This window comes from Ranitomeya imitator, chromosome 1 (assembly GCF_032444005.1).
Source record: "Ranitomeya imitator isolate aRanImi1 chromosome 1, aRanImi1.pri, whole genome shotgun sequence".
Classification (NCBI taxonomy): Eukaryota; Metazoa; Chordata; class Amphibia; order Anura; family Dendrobatidae; genus Ranitomeya; species Ranitomeya imitator.
Window position 1 is genome coordinate 696,709,559 of NC_091282.1, and position 26,167 is coordinate 696,735,725.

Below are 26,167 nucleotides of genomic sequence, written 5' to 3' on the forward strand. Positions count from 1 at the left end.
TGTTGGGCAATTTCTCATGAGTACACCGATACCTCACATGTGGAGGTAAACCACTGTTTGGGCACATGGTAAGGTTCGGAAGGGAAGGAGCGCCATTTGACTCTTTGAATGAAAAATTATCTCCATCGTTAGCGGACACCATGTCGTGTTTGGAGAGCCCCCGTGTGCCTAAACATTGGAGCTCCCCCACAAATGACCCCATTTTGGAAACTAGACCCCCCAAGGAACTTATCTAGATGCATATTGAGCACTTTAAACCCTCAGGTGCTTCACAAATTGATCTGTAAAAATGAAAAAGTACTTTTTTTTTCACAAAAAAATTCTTTTCGCCTCAGTTTTTCATTTTCACATGGGCAATAGGATAAAATGAATCCTAAAATTTGTTGGGCAATTTCTCCCGAGTACGCCGATACCTCATATGTGGGGGTAAACCACTGTTTGGGCACACGGCAGGGCTCGGAAGGGAAGGCGCGCCATTTGACTTTTTGAATGGAAAATTAGCTCCAATTGTTAGCGGACACCATGTCGCGTTTAGAGAGCCCCTGTGTGCCTATGCATTGGAGCTCCCCCACAAGTGACCCCATTTTGGAAACTAGACCCCCCAAGGAACTTATCTAGATGCATATTGAGCACTTTAAACCCCCAGGTGCTTCACAGAAGTTTATAATGCAGAGCCATGAAAATAAAAAATAATTTTTCTTTCCTCAAAAATGATTTTTAGCCTGGAATTTCCTATTTTGCCAAGGGTAATAGGAGAAATTGGACCGCAAATGTTGTTGTCCAGTTTGTCCTGAGTACGCTGATACCCCATATGTGGGGGTAAACCACTGTTTGGGCGCACGGCAGGGCTCGGAAGGGAAGGCACGCCAATTGGCTTTTTAAATGGAAAATTAGCTCCAATCATTAGCGGACACCATGTCACGTTTGGAGAGCCCCTGTGTGCCTAAACATTGGAGATCCCCCACATATGACCCCATTTTGGAAACTAGACCCCCAAAGGAACTAATCTAGATGTGTGGTGAGGACTTTGAACTTCCAAGTGCTTCACAGAAGTTTATAACGCAGAGCCATGAAAATAAAATAAAAATTTTATTTTCTCTAAAATGATTTTTTAGCCTGCAATTTATTATTTTCCCAAGGGTAACAGGAGAAATTTGACCCCAAAAGTTGTTGTACAGTTTCTCCTGAGTACGCTGATACCCCATATGTGGGGGTAAACCACAGTTTGGGCACATGTCGGGGCTCGGAAGTCAAGTAGTGACATTTTGAAATGCAGACTTTGATGGAATGCTCTGCGGGCGTTACGTTGCGTTTGCAGAGCCCCTGATGTGGCTAAACAGTAGAAACCCCCCACAAGTGACCCCATTTTAGAAACTAGACCCCGAAAGGAACTTATCTAGATGTGAGGTGAGCACTTTGAACCCCCAAGTGCTTCACAGAAGTTTATAACACAGAGCAGTGAAAATAATAAATACGTTTTCTTTCCTCAAAAATAATTTTTTAGCCCAGAATTTTTTATTTTCCCAAGGGTTACAGGAGAAATTGGACCCCAAAAGTTGTTGTCCAGTTTCTCCTGAGTACGCTGATACCCCATATGTGGGGGTAAACCACTGTTTGGGCACACGTCGGGGCTCAGAAGGGAAGTAGTGACTTTTGAAATGCAGACTTTGATGGAATGGTCTGCGGGCGTCACGTTGCGTTTGCAGAGCCCCTGGTGTGCCTAAACAGTAGAAACCCCCCACAAGTGACCCCATTTTGGAAACTAGACCCCCCAAGGAACTTATCTAGATATGTGGTGAGCACTTTGAACCCCCAAGTGCTTCACAGACGTTTACAACGCAGAGCCGTGAAAATAAAAAATCATTTTTCTTTCCTCAAAAATGATGTTTTAGCAAGCAATTTTTTATTTTCTCAAGGGTAACAGGAGAAATTGGACCCCAGTAATTGTTGCCCAGTTTGTCCTGAGTACGCTGATACCCCATATGTGGGGGTAAACCACTGTTTGGGCGCACGTCGGGGCTCGGAAGTCAAGTAGTGACGTTTTGAAATGCAGACTTTGATGGAATGGTCTGCGGGCGTCACGTTGCGTTTGCAGAGCCCCTGGTGTGCCTAAACAGTAGAAACCCCCCACAAGTGACCCCATTTTGGAAACTAGACCCCCCAAGGAACTTATCTAGATATGTGGTGAGCACTTTGAACCCCCAAGTGCTTCACAGACGTTTACAACGCAGAGCCGTGAAAATAAAAAATCATTTTTCTTTCCTCAAAAATGATGTTTTAGCAAGCAATTTTTTATTTTCTCAAGGGTAACAGGAGAAATTGGACCCCAGTAATTGTTGCCCAGTTTGTCCTGAGTACGCTGATACCCCATATGTGGGGGTAAACCACTGTTTGGGCGCACGTCGGGGCTCGGAAGTCAAGTAGTGACGTTTTGAAATGCAGACTTTGATGGAATGGTCTGCGGGCGTCACGTTGCGTTTGCAGAGCCCCTGGTGTGCCTAAACAGTAGAAACCCCCCACAAGTGACCCCATTTTGGAAACTAGACCCCCCAAGGAACTTATCTAGATATGTGGTGAGCACTTTGAACCCCCAAGTGCTTCACAGACGTTTACAACGCAGAGCCGTGAAAATAAAAAATCATTTTACTTTCCTCAAAAATGATGTTTTAGCAAGCAATTTTTTATTTTCTCAAGGGTAACAGGAGAAATTGGACCCCAGTAATTGTTGCCCAGTTTGTCCTGAGTACACTGATACCCCATATGTGGGGGTAAACCACTGTTTGGGCACACGTCGGGGCTCGGAAGGGAAGGAGCACCATTTGACTTTTTGAATAAAAGATTGGCTGGAATCAATGGTGGCGCCATGTTGCGTTTGGAGACCCCCTGATGTGCCTAAACAGTGGAAACCCCTCAATTCTTACGCCAACACACCCCTAACCCTTATCCCAACTGTAGCCGTAACCCTAACCACAACCCTAACCGCAACACACCCCTAACCACAACCCTAACCCCAACACACCCCTAACCCTAACCACAACCCTAATTCCAACCCAACCCTAACCCTAAGGCTATGTACCCACGTTGCGGATTCGTGTGAGATTTTTCCGCACCATTTTTGAAAAATCCGCGGGTAAAAGGCACTGCGTTTTACCTGCGGATTTCACCTGCGGATTCCACCTGCGGATTCCTATTGAGGAATAGGTGTAAAACGCTGCGGAATCCGCACAAAGAATTGACATGCTGCGGAAAATACAACGCAGCGTTTCCGTGCGGTATTTTCCGCACCATGGGCACAGCGGATTTGGTTTTCCATAGGTTTACATGGTACTGTAAACCTGATGGAACACTGCTGCGGATCCGCAGCGGCCAATCCGCTGCGGATCCGCAGCCAAATCCGCACCGTGTGCACATAGCCTAATTCTAAAGGTATGTGCACACGCTTTGGAAAACGCTGCGGATCCGCAGCAGTTTCCCATGAGTGTACAGTTCAATGTAAACCTATGGGAAACAAAAATCGCTGTACACATGCTGCGGAAAAACTGCACGGAAACGCAGCGGTTTACATTCCGCAGCATGTCACTTCTTTCTGCGGATTCCACAGCGGTTTTACAACTGCTCCAATAGAAAATCGCAGTTGTAAAACCGCAGTGAAATGCGCAGAAAAACCGCGGTAAATCTGCCATAAATCCGCAGCGGTTTAGCACTGCGGATTTATCAAATCCGCTGCAGAAAAATCCGCAGAGGACCAGAATACGTGTGCACATACCGAAACCCTAACCCTACCCCTACCCCTAACCCTACCCCTAACCCTAACCCTACCCCTACCCCTACCCCTACCCCTACCCCTACCCCTACCCCTAACCCTACCCCTAACCCTACCCCTAACCCTACCCCTACCCCTACCCCTAACCCTACCCCTAACCCTAACCCTAACCCTACCCCTACCCCTAACCCTACCCCTAACCCTAGTTCTAACTCCAACCTTAGTGAAAAAAAAAAAAAATTCTTTATTTTATTATTGTCCCTATCTATGGGGGACAAATGGGGGGGGTCATTTACTGTTTTTTTATTTTGACCACTGTGATAGATTATATCACAGTGATCAAAATTCACATTGGAACGAATCTGCCGGCCGGCAGATTCGGCGGGCGCACTGCGCATGCGCCCGCCATTTTGGAACATGGCGGCGCTCGGGGAAGAAGACTGACGGACCCCGCCAGGATCGGTAAGTATAAGGGGGGGAGATCAGGGCACAGGGGGGGGAGATCAGGGCACGGGGGGGCGTCGGAGCACGGGGGGGGAGGGATCGGAGCATGGGGGAGAGTGATCGGTGTGCGGGCGGGTGGATCGGTGTGCAGGGGGGGGGATCGGTGTGCAGGGGGGGTGGTTCGGAGCACGGGGGGGGATCGGAGTGCGGGGGGGTTTGATTGGAGCACGGGGGGGTGTGATTGGAGCACGGGGGAGCGGATAGGAGGACGGGGGAGCGGAGCACAGGACGGAGGGGAGCGGGCCACAGATCGGGGGGCTGGGGGGGCGATCGGAGGGGTGGGGTGGGGGCACATTAGTATTTCCAGCCATGGCCGATGATATTGCAGCATCGGCCATGGCTGGATTGTAATATTTCACCATTTTTTTAGGTGAAATATTACAAATCGCTCTGATTGGCAGTTTCACTTTCAACAGCCAATCAGAGCGATCGTAGCCACGAGGGGGTGAAGCCACCCCCCCTGGGCTAAACTACCACTCCCCCTGTCCCTGCAGATCGGGTGAAATGGGAGTTAACCCTTTCACCCGATCTGCAGGGACGCGATCTTTCTGTGACACAGCATATGCGTCACAGGTCGGATTGGCACCGACTTTCATGACGCATACGCTGTGTCACAGGTCGGGAAGGGGTTAAGGCATTTTTATTACTTACTGCAAAGTCAAAAGTTTACAAACAATAAGATTACCATGCCTTTAAACAATTCTGGACTGCTCATATGATGATGGCATGTGTTTGGAAGCTTCTGGTTTTGGGGCAACATCTGAGTTAGAGACACACACCTGTGGATATATTTTTAATGCACACCTGAAACACACTACTTCTTTGTGTAGCATCATGGGAAAGTCTCAAGAAATCAGCCAAGATATCAGGAAGAGAATTGTGGACTTGCACAAGTCTGGCTCATCCTTGGGTACAATTTCAAGATACCTGAAGGTGTCTCGTTCATCTGTACAAAATTATACGCAAGTACAAACAAGATGTGAATGTCCAGCCACCATACTGCTCAGGAAGGAAACGGGTTCTGTGTCCCAGAGATGAACATGCTTTGATCTGACATATGCATATCAACCCAAGGACAAAAGCAAAAGACCTTGTGAAGATGATGGTGAAGCTGGTAAGGTTGTGTCAATATCCACAGTGAAACGAGTACTGTATCAACATGGGCTGAAAGGCCACTCTGCCAGGAAGAAGCAATTACTCCAAAAGAAACATAAAAAAGCCAGATTAATGTTAGCAAATGTACACTGGAAGAAAGACCTTAATTTTTGGAGACATGTTCTGTGGTCAGATGAAACTGAAATGTAGTTTTTTTTGAATAATGACCATCGTTATGTTTGGAGGAAAAAGGGAGAAACATGGAAGCCTAAGGCTAGGTTCACATTACGTTATGTGAACCCATTTAACGGACTACGTTACACCGCGGCATAACGCGGTGTAACGTAGTCCGTTAACGCCGCCATTGTTTGTAATGGCGAACGCATCGCTAGCGCATGCCCACATTGGGCGTGCGCTAGCGATGTGCCGTCATTTGAGTGACGGACCGCGAACGCTGCTTGCAGCGTTCGCGGTCCATTCCTCGCTAGTGCAGCTCGGGCATCTGCGCTAGCGGGATCGGCACACGCGATCCCTTTTGGGACATTGCGTTAGCGCAGTCCATAGCGCTATGCGCTAAACAGACTGCCCTAACGCAATGTGACCATAGCCTAAGAACACCTCCCAACTGTGAAACACGGGGTTTGCCGCATCATGTTGTGGGGTTGTTTTGCTGCAGGAGGGACTGGTGCACTTCACAAAATAAATGGCATCATGAGAAAAGAAGATTATGTAGCAATACTGAAGCAACATCTCAAGACATCAGTTAGTTAAAGTTAATGCTTGGGCGGAAATGGATATTCCAAATGGACAATGACCCGAAGCATACTGCCAAAATGGTAATAAAATCAATGTTTTGGAGTGGCCATCACAAAGCCCTGATCTCAATCCTATTGAAAATTAATGGGCAAAGCTGAAAAGGCAGGTGTGAGCAGGGCGACCTACAAACCTGGATCAGTTACACCAGTTTTGTCAGGAGGAATGGGCCCAAATTCCAACCAACTATTATGAGAAGCTTGTGGAAGGATATCCCTAACTTTTGACCCAAGTCATTCAGATTAAGGGTAATGTATATAAATAGTGATGAGTGAATATACTCATTACTTGAGATTTCTCGAACACGCTCGGGGGTCCTCCGAGTATTTTTTAGTGCTCAGAGATTTAGTTTTTCTTGCCGCAGCTGAATGATTTACATCTGTTAGCCAGCATAAGTACATGTGGAGGTTGCCTGGTTGCTAGGGAATCCCCACCTGTAATCAAGCAGGCTAGTAGCTGTAAATCATCCAGCTGCGGCGAAAAAAACTAAATCTCCGAGCACTAAAAAAATACTTGGAGGACATCCGAGCGTGCTCGGGAAATCTCGAGTAACGAGTATATTTGCTCATCACTATATATAAACTTTGGACTTTGCGGTAAGTAATAAAAATGCCTTAAAACATTCTCTCTCTCTCATTTTGGCATTTGGCAAAAACTAATAATTATGGTAATCCTAATTGACCTAAAAAGGGAAATGTTTATTCTGATTTCATGTCAGATAATGAGAAAAACATGCATGTGTCTTTTTATATAGTGTATGTAAACTTCTGGTTTCAACTGTACATCAAGTAATTCGGCAAGAACAATATGATGTACCAATGATCAAAACAAGCTCAAATCATCGACAAATATAAATTCAAAATTATCCCGAAAATCAAAGTAAAATCTGAAATTATAGGTGAATTAAAATTGTGAGTGCTCACAATGAAATTCACCCAATGTTCCTCAGTAGTGTCTATGACCCCCATGTGCTCCCGATATCTCTTCATTCTCCTTATGGGACGGCTGATGTTGTCATGAGGGATCCCTTCCCACTTGGATCTGGACATCATTGAGCTCCTGGTCTGTCTATGGCGATACTTGGCAGCATCTGATGTACTGATACATAATGTTCCAGTGAATTGGACTACATGGATGACTATGGCGGTGCATTATACTATATGGAGCACTATAAGGAGTGTATTATGCTATATGGAGGACTATGAGGAGTGTATTATACTATGTGGAGGACTGAGCAGTGTATTTTCATATATGGAAAACTATAGGGAGTGTATTATACTATATGGAGGACTGTGGTGCACATTATAATATATGGAGGACTATGGGGTGTATTATACTAAACAAGTAAAATGCTGCATATTCAGATTTTTGTTCTGGCAAAAACAATCATTGTTCTCAGCAGCACATCGCCAGTGTAAACTGTAGATGTGCTGCTGATAACATGATACTGTATGGTGATCTATTAGTGATCGTTCTGTCCCCATCATTCTTTCCCAGATGGTGGAAAGAGGCCGGGAAACAAGCAAGCGTTGAACGACTTTAGTATTGTCTATCAAACTCATTTAGCGGCCTGAACTCAGCGAATGTAAATACAACCAAAATGCTTCTGTGTGATGCGCAATATGTTAGCATTTGGGGCCCCATTTTAAACTATGCCTAGGGCCCCACTTTGCCTAAGGCTAGGTTCATATTGCGTTAGGGCAATCCGTTAAGCGCCCAGCGCTAGCGGATTGCGCTAACGCAATGTCTTTTTAGGGGTCGCGTTAAACGTCCCCGCTAGCGCAGATCCCCAATTTGCGAGAGCAGGGAACGGACCTCGGGCGCGCCTCAGATGCTGCAAGCAGCGTCCGAGGCACGCCACAAAAGAACGGCACATCACTAGCGCTTTAACATTGCTGGCAATGAGAGCGCTAACGGATGCGTTGCACGGCGTTAATTTCGCCGTGCAACGCTGTCCGTTAGCGCTCACCCTAAAACGAAATGAGAACCTAGCCTAAAACCGGCCCTGCCCAGGAGTTTAATTGACTTGGGGCTATACTGTGATGTGCAAGTGATCTCATTATTTTTGAGCTGTGTATATTCAACTCTATTGGCCAAGTCTCCTTAAACTAAAGGTACCTTCACACATAACGATATTGTTAACGATATCGTTGCTATTTGTGACGTAGCAACGATATCGTTAATGAAATCGTTATGTGTGACAGCGACCAACGATCAGGCCCCTGCTGGGAGATCGTTGGTCGCTGAATAAAGTCCAGAACTTTATTTCGTCGCTGGACTCCCTGGAGACATCGCTGGATCGGCGTGTGTGACACCGATCCAGCGATGTCTTCACTGGTAACCAGGGTAAACATCGGGTAACTAAGCGCAGGGCCGTGCTTAGTAACCCGATGTTTACCCTGGTTACCATGCTAAAAGTAAAAAAAAACAAACACTACATACTTACCTACCGCTGTCTGTCCTCCAGCGCTGTGCTCTGCTCTCCTCCTGTACTGGCTGTGAGCCGGAAAGCAGAGCGGTGACGTCACCGCTCTGCTTTCCGGCTCCCAGACAGTACAGGAGGAGAGCAGAGAAGCAGAGCACAGCGCTGGAGGACAGACGGCTGTAGGTAAGTATGTAGTGTTTGTTTTTTTTTACTTTTAGCATGGTAACCAGGGTAAACATCGGGTTACTAAGCGCGGCCCTGCGCTTAGTTACCCGATGTTTACCCTGGTTACCGGCATCGTTGGTCGCTGGAGAGCGGTCTGTGTGACAGCTCTCCAGCGACCAAACAGCGACGCTGCAGCGATCCGGATCGTTGTCGGTATCGCTGCAGCGTCGCTTAATGTGAAGGGGCCTTAAGCAGCTAAACTGATGAGATCATTTTGAAGTGAGATAAGAAGTTTCAAGGGAACTGAAACAAATATTTCTTTTAGCCCTCACCAAAGCTTGCATAATCCACAGGGAGTCATATTTACTTGTTCTTGTGATGTTCATATGAAAGGTGTGGAGGATTTCTAGCAGTCAATTTTACATTTCTACACTTTTAACGAGTTGTGCAGCATTATTAATTAGATAGGTCTATACTAATGGGCAATAGCGGCAATAAACGTTTTTTTAAATATAAAAGGACGCCTAGAGGGATGATTAATTCTAATATGCGGTACGTATTATAGCATTTTTAAGCAAATTTGTTCCCTACATTAATGTGCGCCTACATATTTCAGCATAAGAATACAACATATGCTTCAATTTATTGTTTGTCCTGGGTTTTCATTTTTCGGTCACATAAGTAATTCCACACCAAATAATTGGGAGCAGCTGACGAGTCTCGGAGAGGCAGGAATTCCTGGGAATCTCTATCCCAGTGTATTTGGCACAGATATAATAGACGCAGTGTTGACAATGAACTCTACAACGAACCTTCTCCCGAGGTGGTGCTTTTCACATCATTGCCATTACTTCTTTGGTAGAGGAAATAAATCTTTATTTTTCAAGTCTCACGACAGACTGGTTACAAATGAATCCTTTAATAGGAGAGTTTTTTCTTGCTTTTTTTGCGTAAATCATATTCAGAATAGAGATGTGTGATCAAAGCTCAAGGCCTCATTCAGATGTCCACTTTTTATGCGTACCAGTGCGATGCATGTTTTTCATGAAAATCACGGGAGACGTGTCAGATCAAAACTGGCAATGCAAGACTTTTCAAGGTCGGTGAAAAAAAAAATCTAACACTCAGATGCTCATGCTGATATCAGTGATTTTTCTTGTACGGAAATACAGTCAGAGTTTCTATGTCTTTTGTCTGTGTCACCTGAGGTTGGTCAAAGTTAGTTTTTATCATTAGAATTTTATCTGTTTTTCTCGAATGAGAAAAAACAAACCCTAATGGATTTTCTCAATCTTCTATTAGGCAGTCCATGAAAAACTAAAACAATAAACGGATATGACATCCGACTGCTGGCCAATATTTTCACATACCCATAGGGGCATGTCACCATAATTTTGTGAGGACCACTCAGTGTGCAAAAATACAAATGTGAACAGCACCGTAGACTGTAATTGGTAGACATCTGAAAAATATGGAACAAACTGGTATCACGTAAAACTGGTGTCCGGGTGATTTCCAGTGGTGTAGGTCATTATCCTAAGATATCCTGCACATGGCTAGCGATAAGAAATCATTTTGCTGGCGCTTTTTCTATACAGTTCTGTCTGCCACCATGTTCTTCCCTAGAATATTAATAAGGCCAAGTGCACATCGCGTTTGCACCTATGTATACATATGTCCAGCAGTGGTCACCGTCTTGATGAATGATGTGGCATACATCTCCTGTGGGACCCCCCATAAAAAGCCGCAAATTATAAGTTTATTTGCATTCTGCTGCACTTTTCTATTAATATTAACATATGAAGACGCATACCAGCTAGACACGCTTTTGGACTCTTTCTGGTGAACGAAGCTTATGAGGATGCCATCATATACGCGGTGAGCTTTACCGGGCGTACAATACAGTGTGCACTTAGTCTCCTTAGTATGGAGTCCAATGAGAGGAGTCCCAGATCCGAAATTAAAAGTAGCATATACCAGCTCAAAAATCTGTGACATATAAAATAGCAGCTCCTGCCCAAAGCATTTTTTTTTCCTTCCACAAAACAGCCCAATGTGCGAGACAGATGTAAACTGATGACACAATAGAAGCAAAGCCTTTGAACACTTCTGTTCCATAGATCAATAATACAACTTCTTAACCACCTTGGGAATAATATAAATTTTGGCCATCTTATATCGCAGCACAGATGTTGACTGGAATAACCATGGGGCTTGTCAAAGAGTCCTGACTAGAGTTGAGCGACTTTTACTTTTTTCGGATTGAGTCGGGTTTCGCGAAACCCGACTTTGTCAAAAGTCGGGTCGGGTGAAATCGGCCGATTATTGCGAAAAGTCAGGGGCCGACTGAAACACGAAACCCAATGCAAGTCAATGGGGAATCAAAGTCGGCAGTGAGTGGAGGACAGGAAAACACCTACAGTGCCCATTTTAATGCCAGAAACATCAATTCTTATTACTTAAGCTTGTCAATCTTAATTTACTTTATAATAATAGTTAGGCATTGAAAACTGGGGGTCATTTGGCTAAAGTTGTGGGGGGGTAGGGCTGGCTCAAGATTTTCATGGGCCCAGGAAACGCGGAATACGTCACGGCAGTGGAGCAGGGAGAGGTAAGTATTTCAACTTTGCAAGTGCTGTGATCAAGAGCAAGCAGTAGGGGCCCACTCGTTGGCACTGGCACAGGGCCCCTCATAGTACGGCGGTGTGTTTGACGGCAGGTGGCGCCTCCCGCTGCCAGAGACACTTTTGCGTACTATGAGGGGCCCTGTGCCAGTGATGGCACCAACGAGTATGCCCCCTTCACCTGATGAAGGAACCTGCACTTTCATCTGCACCTTCCTCTTTGCCCCCGTGTAAGGTGGTATAATATGCGGGAAGGGGAACCTGACTTTCAGCAGGGTCAGATTCTGGCTGTGTAGAGTGCAAGGGGAATGTAGTGGTCTGGGTCAATGTACCAGCAGACTCATCTAGCAGTGGCTGGGCAATGGGCAGGATGAGGAGGAAACACAGATATAGGCCCAAATAATAAAGTAGGCTAAATGCAGTTCAAAATTGGTAACAGGACTAAACAGGCGGCATTGCTTTGTTCAGTGGAGGACAACTGTAATGAGTGGCAGACACAGTTAGTAGGCCCAAATAATAAAGTAGGCTAAATACAGTTCAAAATTGGTTACAGGACTAAACAGGTGGCATAGCTAGGTACAGGGTTGGGCTCCTCTGCTGAGTAGCAGACAGTGGTAGTAGGCGCAAAGTATTAACTGGTCTAAATGGAGGCCAGGGCCCCTGTATATTTTAACTATCATCTATCATTTCAACAAATTTGTTTTGGCAGTGACATTGAAGGATTTAACAGCACAGACTACACAGTGGTGGAGCAGGGAGAGGTAAGTATTGCAAGTGGTAGAGTACTGTTTGAGCTGGGGGGGGGGAACACTCTCTCGTGGGCGGCGGTACTGGCACAGGGCCCCTCATATTACGACGGTGTGTCAGACGTTAGTTGTGCACCACCACCATCAGAGACACTTCATTGTACTATGAGGGACCCTGTGCCAGTGCCATCGCCCAAGAATGGGCACACCCACCTGTCCAGGCAAACGGCACTCACACGGGTGCTTGCGCCAGATGGCGACCACGGCCCTGTGGGGGGAGTGAGCCCATTTAGGGAGGTATAAAAATGGCCTATGCTGACATTCAGCAGCTGCAAATGGAGGAATTGGAGAAGTCAGTAAGAGGATGCCAAAAGCAAGACATTTTTCAGGCAAGCTACGTGTCAGCAGGGGAAGGTGGGGCAAAATAATTTGAAATCCATGATTGGTTCATTTTAATGAAGGTTAGATCATCCGGCTTTAAAAGCTGTTTTCCTACTCCCAGATAAGGGAGCCTTCGAGGCCTTGTGTAGCCAGACGATGACGCTGGCTCAACACCACCAGCCTTAGGTGCTATTGTGCTTTTGCCACTACCACCAGATGCACCACCACCACCATCAGTACCAGCTGGCAACCACCGCCAACGGGCTCTTCCACCAGTCTTCCTCATTTTTTGGAAAATCTAACCAAAATAACAACCGTTATATGGTACTGTAAAACAAGGTAGAAGGTGTATATAAACTTGTTGAGAATTTAAATCTCCCTTTTTTTGGGGGGGGACTGAACCAAAACTCAGGCCCAGTGTATATAACAACGTAATTTAAGTGGCAGAAAGTGGCTGGCTGACATACGACAAACTAACAGGACTGAAGTATATCCACTTTGTGAGAATTTGAATCTCACTTTTTTGGGGGGAGACTGAACCAAAACTCAGGCCCAGTGTATAAAACAACACAATCTAAGTGGCAGAAAGTGGCTGGAAGATATATGAAAAAATACAAGGACTGTAGTACAATTTCAATCTCCCTACAATGATCTCAGGAAAAGTATGGCAGCAATAAAAAGGACTGCTGCACACAAAAGTGTGGACAAATAAACAAGATAACTGTGCAGAAAGGAGCAACAGGATTTTTGCTTTTAAAAAAGCAGTTGGTTTGCACAGCGGCGTACAAACAGCAATGCAGCTATCAGGGAGCCTTATAAGGAAGCCTAATAAGCTACAGAGCTGATGCACAAAAATATAGCCTCCACTGTCCCTGCAAAAAAATGGTTGTGTTGGACAGTGGAAATCGCTACAGCACAAGCAGTTTCGGAGTTAATCTTCCCTCTCTAACTATATCCCTTCTTCTGATGAAGCTGTAGCAACCTCTCCCTATGCTACGATCGGCAGAAGTAAGATGGCGGTCGGTGTGCACGCCCCTTTATAGCCCCTGTGACGCCACAGAAAGCAAGCCAATCACTGTCATGCCCTTCTCTAAGATGGTGGGGACATGTATGTCATCACGCTGCCCACACTCTGCGTCCTCCTTCATTGGCTGAAAAATGGCGCTGAAAGCGTCATACGAAATGCGACTTTTGCGCACAGATCGCCGACCTCATGGCCGATCCCACGCTAGGATCGGGTCGGGTTTCATGAAACCCGACTTTGCCGAAAGTCGGCGATTTTTGAATTTGTCCGATCCGTTTCGCTCAACCCTAGTCCTGACCCCTTTTCTCCGGTGACTAGGATCTCTCTTAAACTATCAAATTCTTAATTGACTTTCATGGAGCGCTTACACATGAGAGTATGTGCATGAAGATTCCTATACACTTTAGACAGTGTCCATGAGAAGAAAAAATTTGGTCATATAAAGTGGTCACCAAGAAGCGGTCACATGGAAGCCAATATAATAAATTGTTAAAGTCGTGAGATCATCTCTACTACAGCCGAGAATTTCAGTTTTAGACTGCCTTGTAAAGTATTAGGAAGAAGGAAACAGGGAATCCAAACAACGAAACAAACGCTTTAGATTATCTTGCTATAACCGAAACAGAAAAGCTTGGAGAGATGTCAGCGGCAGTGAGGCTAAGTCAGGACTGAGATACTCTGTTATTTCTGTTGGCTCTCATCCAGAGAAACATCTGGTCACAAAGCTTCAAAACACTGGTATTTCCGCACAAGTAACGGTCGTACAGCCTCAAGTTCTGCAGTTTTTCAGAGATCTTACTACACGGCTGGCACATATGGATTTTGCATTTTATGAATTTTCTTTCTACTGGAGACTCAGAAAAAGCTCTTACTCCTGCCCAAAAGGCCCAAGAAGATTTCTTATTGCTTGAGCTTAAAGCAACACAAGTAAGGCTCAGACCACATTCACACAGTGTCTGGTCTGCAATCGCGACAAAGAATGCCACAAAATGGGGCATTTTATAAATCATTGGCATACTCCAGAAAAAAAAAAAAAAAAAAGATTCATGTTGAAAGGGAATGTGTAAGGAAAAGAGTGTTGTGCCCAGGATGGAGAGAGTCCTACAGGATGGAGATGTACATGGGGAGAAAAGTAGCTGTAGCAAACCGTGAGAAAGTCACATGGGACGGAGATGTATACGGGGAGGAAAGCTGTACCAAGAGGGGAGAAAGTCACATGGGATGGAGATGTATACGGGGAGGAAAGCTATACCAAGAGGGGAGAAAGTCACATAGGATGGAGATGTATACGGGGAGGAAAGCTATACCAAGAGGGGAGAAAGTCACATGGGACGGAGATGTATACGGGGAGGAAAGCTGTACCAAGAGGGGAGAAAGTCACATGGGATGGAGATGTATACGGGGAGGAAAGCTATACCAAGAGGGGAGAAAGTCACATAGGATGGAGATGTATACGGGGAGGAAAGCTATACCAAGAGGGGAGAAAGTCACATGGGATGGAGATGTATACGGGGAGGAAAGCTATACCAAGAGGGGAGAAAGTCACATAGGATGGAGATGTATACGGGGAGGAAAGCTATACCAAGAGGGGAGAAAGTCACATGGGACGGAGATGTATACGGGGAGGAAAGCTGTACCAAGAGGGGAGAAAGTCACATGGGATGGAGATGTATACGGGGAGGAAAGCTATACCAAGAGGGGAGAAAGTCACATAGGATGGAGATGTATACGGGGAGGAAAGCTATACCAAGAGGGGAGAAAGTCACATGGGATGGAGATGTATACGGGGAGGAAAGCTGTACCAAGAGAGGAGAAAGTCACATGGGATGGAGATGTATACGGGGAGGAAAGCTGTACCAAGAGAGGAGAAAGTCACATGGGATGGACATGTATACGGGGAGGAAAGCTGTACCAAGAGAGGAGAAAGTCACATGGGATGGAGATGTATACGGGGAGGAAAGCTGTACCAAGGGAGGAGAAAGTCACATGGGATGGAGATGTATACGGGGAGGAAAGCTGTACCAAGAGAGGAGAAAGTCACATAGGATGGAGATGTATACGGGGAGGAAAGCTGTACCAAGAGAGGAGAAAGTCACATGGGATGGAGATGTATACATGGAGAAAAGAGCTGTACCAAGTGGGGAGAAAGTCACATGGGATGGAGTGAGATGTATACGGGGAGAAAAAAAAGCTGTACCAAGAGGGGAGAAAGCCACATGGGATGAAGATGCAGACTGGTAGTGCTGTACCGAAGGTGGAGTCACATAAGAGGGAAATGTCTAGGGGAGCCAAGTGTTGTAATGAGGATGTAGAGAGTCACATGGATTGGGGATTTATAGGGACGCACAGTGATACGGAGCATGGATTCAGGACGTATTGGGGGAACAGAATTGTACAAGGGATGGAGAGAGTTACATGGAATGGGTGGATGGAGAAAAGTGATTAACCTATGGTGGAGAGAGTCTTATATGATGGAATTGTATAGGGAGATCGAAGTGTTGTACCAAGGACGTAACAAGTCATATGGATTGGTGATGTAAAGGGGAGAGCAGAATGATGTACTCAGGGTGGCACAAAATATCCTTTGGCTTTTCCCTTCTCTTTCTATTTTCTAGCACGTCTATCATGAGCAGCACAGTGGCTCAGTGGGAAGCACTGCATCCTTGCGGCACTGGGGTCCTGGGTTCAAATACCACCAAGGACAACATCTGCAAGGAGTTTGTATGTTCTCCCCGTTTTTTGTGTGGGTTTCCTCTGGGTTCTCTTGTTTCCTCCCACATTCCAAAGACAAACTAATAGGGAATCTAGATTGTGAGCCCCAATGGGGACAGCGATGATGATGTACGTAAAGGGCTGCATAATATATGATAGTGCTATATAAGCAAAGCATAATAAATAAAAAAACTTCAATGTAGCTCAGAAAATCACTTCTGTTACTTATGAATTAGGAGACTCTTAGGACTCTTGTACTGAGGCATGAATAGAGCTGCTACATGTTAGGAAACAAATAGAAATCTCATTATGCCAATTACAAGAAAAGGAGAAGCTTACAGTAAGTTACACTTCTCACTCGCTTCCTCAGTGAGTATTACCAAGCCAAAATCACAGCACGATATAAGAAGAATGGCTGCAACCTGACAGTATGTCAATACAGAAGGACAGGTAACACATACTGGAGAACAATCACACACAATGTCCCTGGTCACAGTAAACGACAACTTTGATATTAACAGTAGCCAAAGCAAAGCTTTCAGCAATGTAGAGTGAAACAGAGGAAACAGGAATAACCAGTACTGGCAATAGGACAGGGATCAGTCAGGGTAAGAGCCTCCTGGTCTCAATCACCAAGCTCCGAACTGATGGAAGGAACATGTTACCATGATACATTATTATAAGCAATGATAATTATTGAAAAAAAAAAAGTGGAAGCGATTGCACCCACATCCTATATGTTCACGAGTGTAGTCACAAAGCCTTTCCCTCAGACATACCGCTGTACTATTTGGGAGCTATATTTGCGGTTTAGGCAGAATAGCAATTTGGACAAACCCCACTAGTTCATCCACTGACAATGAGAAAATCACACAGCCCCCTGCTGAGACACAAGTTATAATGTGTGAATAAACCTGGCAGATTTGCCTAGATCTTCACCAAAGACAAAATTAAGCATAAATCCTTATTCACTAGTTAGTTCTTAGTTTTTCATGTGTGTTGAAAGGGAACCTGTCACCTCAAATTGGCGGGATACGTAAATGCCAATGTAGAAATGAAGACGGCGTTTCGTCTTCATTTCTACACCCCATCCATACCCGTTGTCTACAATATGTTCGAGAATTAGAGTACTTATCCACCATAGTTCGGGCGTGCGCAATGAAGTCCGTGCTCGCGCAGTATGCTTTGCCCAACTGCGGGCAAAACCGATAAGGATTACTGCGCATGCGCCCGCGCACTAGGTCCCGGAACGCAGAAAATACTAAGTTCTGGGACATAGTGTGCGGGGACATGTGCAGTAATGCTTTTTGGCTTTGCCCGCAGTTGGGCAAAGCATACTGCGCGTGTGCGAGCGAAGATTGCATTGCACATGCACGAACTATGGAGGACAAGTACTCTAATTCTCGAACATATTGCGGACAACAGGGACAGATGGGGTGGAGAAATGAAGACTAAACGCAATTGGGTTTCATTATAAATGTACTGTCATTTACCTTCTTTAGTTTCTGTGCTGCACTGCCTACTACTGGCTGCAAACTTAGTTAACTGAGAAACAGTCAGTGAGCTCATTCATATTATAACTCTTATCTATCTCTTCTCATCTCATTTATGACCACACACCATATCAAAGTAGAATGAGAAAGGAAACAAAGCCTGTAAAAGTCAAATGATGCAAACATTTCTGTGAAACCCAATTGCAAAAATTTGGTTTAGCCACAAAAACATGTATTTAAGTAAAAAAATAAATAAAAATTATATATATATATATTTAATGTCTAAAATGTGAACAACCCATTCAGAAAGATTAAGAAAGTTGCCTAAGAACTGGAAAGTATAACCTGTAAAATCCTCTGTCACCTATGCACTGTTGTTACACTGGCCTCATCAGTCCATTATATACCCTTTTATCACTCCCTGGAGACTGGCTGCAGTGGTCACATGAATGATGTACACAAAGTCAATTCTGCAAGACTGGTGGGAAATTTAATGCAATAGTTATTTTATATTCCACTCTATATTGTTTACTGCTCTTAGGAAATATTCTTAAAATCCTGGACAAGCTACCTGAAGGGATCTTGAGATCTCATGAAGACAAGGGTTGATGGAGGAGTAACCTGCTAGTGACTTTTCTAATATTTTATTCGGATATGATAATGGGCGGTATCAGAACCACACTTATTCTGATAATTAAAGGGAACCTGTCACCCCGAAAATCGCGGGTGAGGTAATCCCACTGGCATCAGGGGCTTATCTGCAGCATTCTGTAATGCTGTAGATAAGCCCCCGATGTTACCTGAAAAAGGAGAAAAAGACGTTAGATTATACTTACCCAGGGGCGGTCCCGCTGCTGGTCAGGTCGGATGGGCGTCTCTGGTCCGCTGCGGCGCCTCCTATCTTCTTTCCATGACGTCCTCTTCTGATCTTCAGCCACGGCTCCGGCGCAGGCGTACTTTGCTCTGCCGTCTTGAGGGCAGAGGATAGTACTGCAGTGTGCAGGCGCCGGAAAGGTCAGAGGCCCGGCGCCTGCGCACTGCAGTACTTTGTCTGCCCTCAACAGGGCAGAGCAAAGTACGCCTGCACCGGAGCCGTGGCTGAAGATCAGAAGAGGACGTCATGGAAAGAAGATAGGAGGCGCCGCAGCGGACCGGAGACGCCCATCCGACCTGACCAGCAGCGGGACCGCCCCTGGGTAAGTATAATCTAACGTCTTTTTCTCCTTTTTCAGGTAACATCGGGGGCTTATCTACAGCATTACAGAATGCTGCAGATAAGCCCCTGATGCCGGTGGGATTACCTCACCCGCGATTTTCGGGGTGACAGGTTCCCTTTAAGCAAAATGGCAACCTAAAGGTACCGTCACACTCAGCGACGCTGCAGCGATATAGACAACGAGCCGATCGCTGCAGCGTCGCTGTTCAGGTCGCTGTAGAGACGTCAAACACAGCAGCTCCAGAACGATGCAGGAGCGATCCAGTGATGTAACGGCGACTCACTTCTCGTTCTCGCTGGTTGTTGCTCCATGTAAAACGTTGCTGGCATCGTTGCTTTTGATGTCAAACATGACGATACATGCCGACCTGACGACCAAATAAAGTTCTGGACTTCTAGCTCCGACCAGCGATGGCACAGCAGGATCAAACACAACGAGATCGCTATCCAGATCGCTGCAACGTCACGGATCGTTGTCGTTCTCGTTGCAAAGTTGCTGAGTGTGACGGTACCTTAAGAGTTGGGTGAATGAGGTCTAAGGAGACAATCATACAATTGATTATTTTTATAGGAATCCTTCCTACTTCTTGAAAACACATGGAGCTGCTTGCAGAATTTAAAGGGGTTGCCTCATCTTCCTATGTCCAGGAGCACATTGTTCCTCTGCCTATCGAAGGATAGCCAACTCCCAAAGACTGACAGTTTGGGCCAGCAGCATGGGCAAGTCACTGGCCAGAACGGTGGCCTCTCTCTCAGGCTTCTAGCAGAGGCAGCATGGAAAAAGCGAAGGGACACGGAGGCTGAGCTTGGAGCGGAGCTTGCAAGCACACTCTCCCCGCCTAGAAGACTGGTAACCTCTAAGGTATATGGTGGCAGAGAGTGGGACACTACAGAATTAAAAATCTCTCCTTTCCTGAGAGCATGCAAGTGAGAGCAGGTAAGGCAGATGTCTGGAAGGGGTTAAAGTGCCATGCACTATAATATATCTGTACAAAATGAGTATCAATTTTAATTGGGCACAAGCGCCTATACAGCCAAGGTGCTACTTCAATGAGGAAAAAACAAGTAGAAAGGTTCCCTTTAATTCTTGTTTTGCATGGTTTCCTGCCATGAATGGAAATTACAGTAGAGAGTTAACATCTCAGGATAGATAAACCAGCTCCTCAAGAGACACATTGTGCAGGATGCTCACTCATGCATCCGGATTCCGGACTTCTCATAACATAGCACAGATCTATTCCTGAACACGTGAGGGACAGACTATCACATTCCTCAAATTGTGAAAATTATTTCATACAACCTGAACCATGCGACATCTAGATTACAAGACATGGGGATGTGGGACCTGCACAAATAGCAATCCTCTGTACACATGATTTGACCCATGGTTTCCATTATAAAAGCTAAACACAACAGAGTAGGATCCTTACACGAAGGGCCCTCCCCACTGAGCCTCCAACAGACGTGACCATAAAGGAGCCTCTAATGCATAAATGAACGTGGCCCGGAATGGTGTTAAAATCTCAGCAGGTAATTTTCCAATTGTAGATATGCAGGAAGACCTTATTTATAAAGAACCATTAATTCCATAGTGCTTTGCAGACATTACCATTGTCCCCACAATCAAAATTCCCATTCAGTATGTGAGAAGAAATCGGAGAACTCGGAGGAAGCACAAACACAGGGATAACATACAAACTCCTTGAAGATGTTGTCCTAAGGCTACTTTCACACTAGTGTCGTTTGGCATCCGTCGCAATGCGTCATTTTGGAGAAAAAACGCATTCTGCAAAGTTGCCCGCAGGATGCGTTTTTTCTCCATAGACTTTCATTAGTAACGCATTGCGACACGTTGCATCCGTCGTGCGAAGGATGTGTCATGTTTTTGCAGTCCGTCGGTTCCGCTTTTTCCGACCGAGCATGCGCGGCTGGAACTCCGCCCCCTCCTCCCCGGACCTTACAATGGGGCAGCGGATGCATTGTAAAACTGGATCCGCTGCCCCCGTTGTTCATTTTCTTCACAGTTTGCGTCAGTACGCCGGGCCGACGCATGGCGACGGCCCCGTACCGACGCTAGTGTGAAAGTAGCCTTAGTGGGATTTGAACCCAGGACCTCAGACCTGCAAAGAAACAGTGTTGTTCTCATCACTGTCCCAACAGATCTGTCAGCAGACGATAAGATGCTGGCAGCAACCCAAGTTGGTAGAAGTTTCTACAGCATATAGATATATAGAGCGTAAAGGAGATTTTAAAAATTCCCCAAACTCAAAAACAGTGGGTAAAAAGTACCAAAAAATAAAAATAAAACACTGCAGGTTTCTAAGGCAGATAGTTTCAAGGCAAGCCATGATCACAGGAATCTAACTGTGTCCTTACCCCTTTTTCTCACCCATTAAAAACAACACATGAATCTTTGGTAGAGTCTAGCCTCCTATGTATGGGAGGTTTGGGAGAGATACCAGTCTGCAGAAAAAAACAGACAGCAGCTATCTCCTGTATTGCTAGATTTGGAGAAAGAACAAAAAAATAAAAAAATTAAAATCATGCATGCTGACATGCAGCGCTGGTTACGAGCAGCACCATGTTAATTTCTCTTGCGGAGATGCTAGTCTCCGCAACAGAAACGTCAAGAATAGAATGTATTTGGATAAATCAGCGTGGTTCAGTGAACATATATGGATTTACCTGCATGATGAGAACATAGTGTTTTGGATGCAGCTTTAGGCTACGTTCACATTAGCGTTCTGCCGGGCTGCGTAGGGCGCAGCCGCGGTGACGCATGCGCCATGCGCCCCTATATTTAACATGGGGGTGCATGGACATGCGTTTGCATGCGTTTTGCGATGCAAGCGTCTTTTTTGCCGCAAGCGTTAGGGCGCAGAGGACGCAGCAAGATGCATTTTTTTTCCGTCCAAAATCCGGCAAAAAAAGGACGCATGCGTCGCAAAACTATGCGTTTTGCATGCGTTCTTGTTTGCGTTGTGCGTTGCGTCGCCGACGCAGCAGCGCACAACGCAAATGTGAACGTAGCCTAAAATACGTTGCATCTAAAGTGCTGATACTTCCTAATCGTTGGAACTAACTGCTTTTGCAAGGCTCTTTTGAAGTAAGTTATGGGCTCTTGCTTGGCCTCACTTTAGCTTTGTTCTATTGTCTGCAACAAAAAAGGTTAATATATAGAATTGTAAAAATAGCACACATATACATATATACCGTATATGTATACACATATTGAAAGCATAAAGAATAGTGTTGAGCGAACATGCTCCGATAAGGTGTTATCTGAGCATGCTTGGGTGCTAAAGTGACTTCGGCGTGCTGGAAAATATGTTTGAGTCCCAGTGGCTGCATGTCTCGCAGATGTTCTACAGCCACGACACGTGCAGGGATTACCTAAGGCTGCCGTCACACTAGCAGTATTTGGTCAGTATTTGTAAGCCAAAACCAGGAGTGGAACAATTAGAGGAAAAGTATAATAGAAACATATGCACCACTTCTGTATTTATCACCCACTCCTGGTTTTGGCTTACAAATACTGATGTAAAATACTGACAAAATACTGATAGTGTGATGACAGCCTCAAGGCTGTCAAACAGCCGCGAGACATGCAGCTGTGGGGACTCGAGAATAGTACTCGAGCATGCCGAACATACTGCTAGCACCCGAGAATGGTCAGATATCACCTGATCAGAGCACGATTGCTTATCACCAATAGGCCGGGATCACTCATGCGAGAAACACGTCCGTGTCTTGCATGTGAAATCCAAGCTCTGGCGCCGGCACTCTAGAGCGGAGCGTGCGGCTCCATGTGTTGCTATGCGGCCGCACGCTCCGCTCCGAAGTGCCGGATCCAGAGCTTGGATTTCACATGCGAAACACGGACGTGTTTCTCGCATGTGTGATCCCAGCCATAAGGAGAGACGATCGTATTACAACGATCATATCTTGCGTCTTCAGGAGATGCGGTCTTTGTACTGACAATGGTTTTGCACAGGACGTGTATTCTAAGACTGGAGGACTAGTTTGGGTGGTCACATGATCTCTCCCGTCTCAGCGGCTCTTTCAACATAGTAATTTAAAGCCCAGACAAGGGAGACTGGAAAAGCAACAGGAAATGGATTTTAAGGAAGTCTGCCTGGTTCTTGGTTTCTCCAAACGTAGGATGTTTTGTTGAAGAATAGCAGATAATAGTTCACGCGTCTCTGACTTTACAGTGAAGGGATGATTTTTTTCTACAGTGAACACAGATCATATTGCGACAAGCCGCATATGAATACGAGATGCTTCCACTGAGCTAAATAAAATTCTGTACATGCGGCCATCCATCTGTTACATTTACAGTATATCACCAAAAAGGGATAAGAAAGCTCCTTCCATCCTGCCCAGCTGCATCCCATACAGACAAGTAATCATGTAACTTTCTGGGCTAATCAAAGTATCACCTTCTAGTCACTGTATACAGTAAGCAATAATTGTTAGATTGGGGCCAGTCCAAATACTGGGACCCCAATAATTATAACAGGGGTCCCGTGTCCCCTCACTCAGCTCCAAAAACAGGGCCAGATGGAGTTGTTTATTCATAAAATATTAAGTTAACCCCTATTAATTTTATAGGTGCTAACTTACGGATCACTGGGGGTCCAACCATCAAGACCCTCATGTGATCCTGAGATCAGGGCTCTGCAATAGGCATCCCTACTGCAATCAGATGGGACTCTGCAAAGTCTGGTTCTCAGAGTCCTGATCTAGGTATCATTGGGTGTACTGGTGGACACAGGCAGAAGAGGGCTCCTGTGCAAAAACAACATATGGGACCTTTCTAGTTCAACAGCTCATCATAATCCACAATTCCACCAGTGTTTGGCAGTCATAATGGCCCCCTTACCACTTTGGCTCCTGTGCATCTGCACAAGTTGCACCAATATGTCTGCCCCTGAATGGGTGTCCCAGTGGTCAGACCCCCAGCGATTAGTAAGCTATCCCCTGACCGGTATATCAGGGATAAATAGGTTTGGGAATACCCCTTTATATAGAGAGCATTCCCAATTGGTGCTCTGCCATTCAATGGAAAGAAGAACTGCGGAAGCACTCGTCTTCCTTTGTCATTGCCATAGACATTGGCAGGGCATGTGTCCACTGAAGTCCTCCATGTCCTCTGGGATAAATGGGGGACATGGTGCCTTTGTTTGGAATGAAGGGGTGAATCCAGCAATCGGGGACACACTGATCGAACAGTTCGCACCAATGCAGTGGAATTTGTGTAAACCAGAATACCCCTTTAACTTAGATATTACCCACAGAGTGAGGCTCAATCACCTCTGCCTTAGGGCTTATTCGGACATTCGATTTTTGTGTATGATCACTATTCGTGATTTTCATGGACAGCACTCGTATCTGTGGAGCCATTCAAATTTCCATGATTTACTCAAGGACAGATAGGTCTGCAAAATTGTTAAGACATGTCCGATTCTGATCAAGGGTCAGATCAAAACCTGCAATGCAAACCAAAAGCTTTGTGAAGGGAAAATGGAAAAGGGGGGTGGGGGAACAAAAAGGGGAAAAAACTGCATTCAGATGACATCCAAGTGCGGTCTGATCTTCACAGACTACTGTCAGAATAGAGAAGGTGGAGAATTTTTCTTTTCCCTCCATGTACGATACGATTGGATGACACTTGTACTACACTGTGATCAAAGTCTGATCAGAATAATTGGTCCGTTTTTCTCGGACGTAAACAATTTGATCAGTGAAAGGCCCAATAGCGCAGATGGGACTCGCTCGGGCCATCACTGCTGCAGTCATCATTAAACCATCACTAGATTTTGCACAGGAATAGTTACATTTCTTGTTAAATAGGGGCTGTCTAGCGGTAATTGTATTACTTTTTTTTCTTAGTCACGCGTGGTTATAAAATACCAAATTAAAGTATCAGTGCTGCAACTTGTGCAAGGGCCCCCAAATATCAGGGATCTTTAATAGTAATGGGCTAGTTATATGGGACCTTCTGGGCCACCCTAATCTCCAAGGACTGGGTATAACAGCAGCCTCGGCACCCCCTTCCCCAAGGATCCAGCGCCCGATATTACGTGACCACTGAAGTGGTCAGATAACTGGAACATCACATCATCAGAGAACATTCGATGAGGCGCTGTTCTAGTCACCTAACCGCTGCAGCCGATCACGACACTTCTGCAAAATCGAGGCGGCAAAGTTGTCAGTTCTGACCACAGCTCGATCGTCAGGACAGCAGCGAGTATGCCTCATCCTATGTTACCAGTCTCACAAAAAAAAATATATATATACAGTATATATATATATATATATATATATATATATATATATATATATATATATATATATATATATATATTTAACCCTTTAACACATTCAGTGAGAACTTTCCACATTATTTGAGCCCTCAGACCAGCTGCATATACATGGGAAGTGAAGGAGTTCATGTCATTACTATCTGTATCTACAACTCTCAGCATGCCCTCACAGTAGTCTCCCCACAGCACTTACCTCCTGCTGAGCGGCCTCACCCGCAGCGCTACCCTGACATTGGCCATTGTGGCTACTGCAGAGCCTCATGTCCCGTCCCGGGCCGCGTTCCCCGGCTGTGCCACCAGTGCATGGAGCCGCCGTCCTCGGGAGTGATCCTCAGCAATCCAATGCTCCGTTCGCTCACCACGCCCACCCCTATGTTGTGTGTTTTGGTTTGGTCCAGCCCATTGGGAAGCTGCCACTTTGCAGCGATTGAAGGGGTGTGTCTTGGATCTGCTGGCTTGTAATCAGCTGTAACCAGGAGAAACACCTCAGCGTCCTCTTCTGTGATCCTGACAACATCTCCTCACGGCCTCTGTAGTCTGGAGAGATGCGTGACAGAGGGGACAAATGTCTCTTCAAGTGTCACCACTAATGAGGGCCAAACATAACTGTGAGGTAAAAGTCGCAAGATGTGAGAGGTTTATGTCACGCATAGACACCCGGACACTTTTTTGGAACTTTTCCCCTCTTCATCTATTGCGTTTTGTTTTGTCGGGGTTTTTTTTTTTACGCGTGTGAACTTTGCACTAAAATATCACAAATGTTTGATAAATTTGTGGCAAATTAAAATACGAGGTAAGATCCTTTCTAGACGTTTTACGCTATGTTCACATGTTGCAGTTTTTCTGCGTTTCTTTCTGCAGGTAGTAAGGACTCTGC

General features: G+C 45.5%; 1 protein-coding gene across 1 annotated transcript in view; it reads right to left on the reverse strand.

Moving 5' to 3' along the window:
* The window catches only part of STARD9 (StAR related lipid transfer domain containing 9), a 313,170-nt gene extending 287,529 nt beyond the window's left edge, over positions 1-25,641 (reverse strand). The window contains exon 1 of the mRNA XM_069730886.1: positions 25,484-25,641. Coding sequence (XP_069586987.1) covers positions 25,484-25,530 — 47 coding nt within the window. The 5' untranslated portion in view covers positions 25,531-25,641. The remainder of the gene's footprint in view (positions 1-25,483) is intronic.
* Positions 25,642-26,167: the final 526 nt, after the last annotated feature.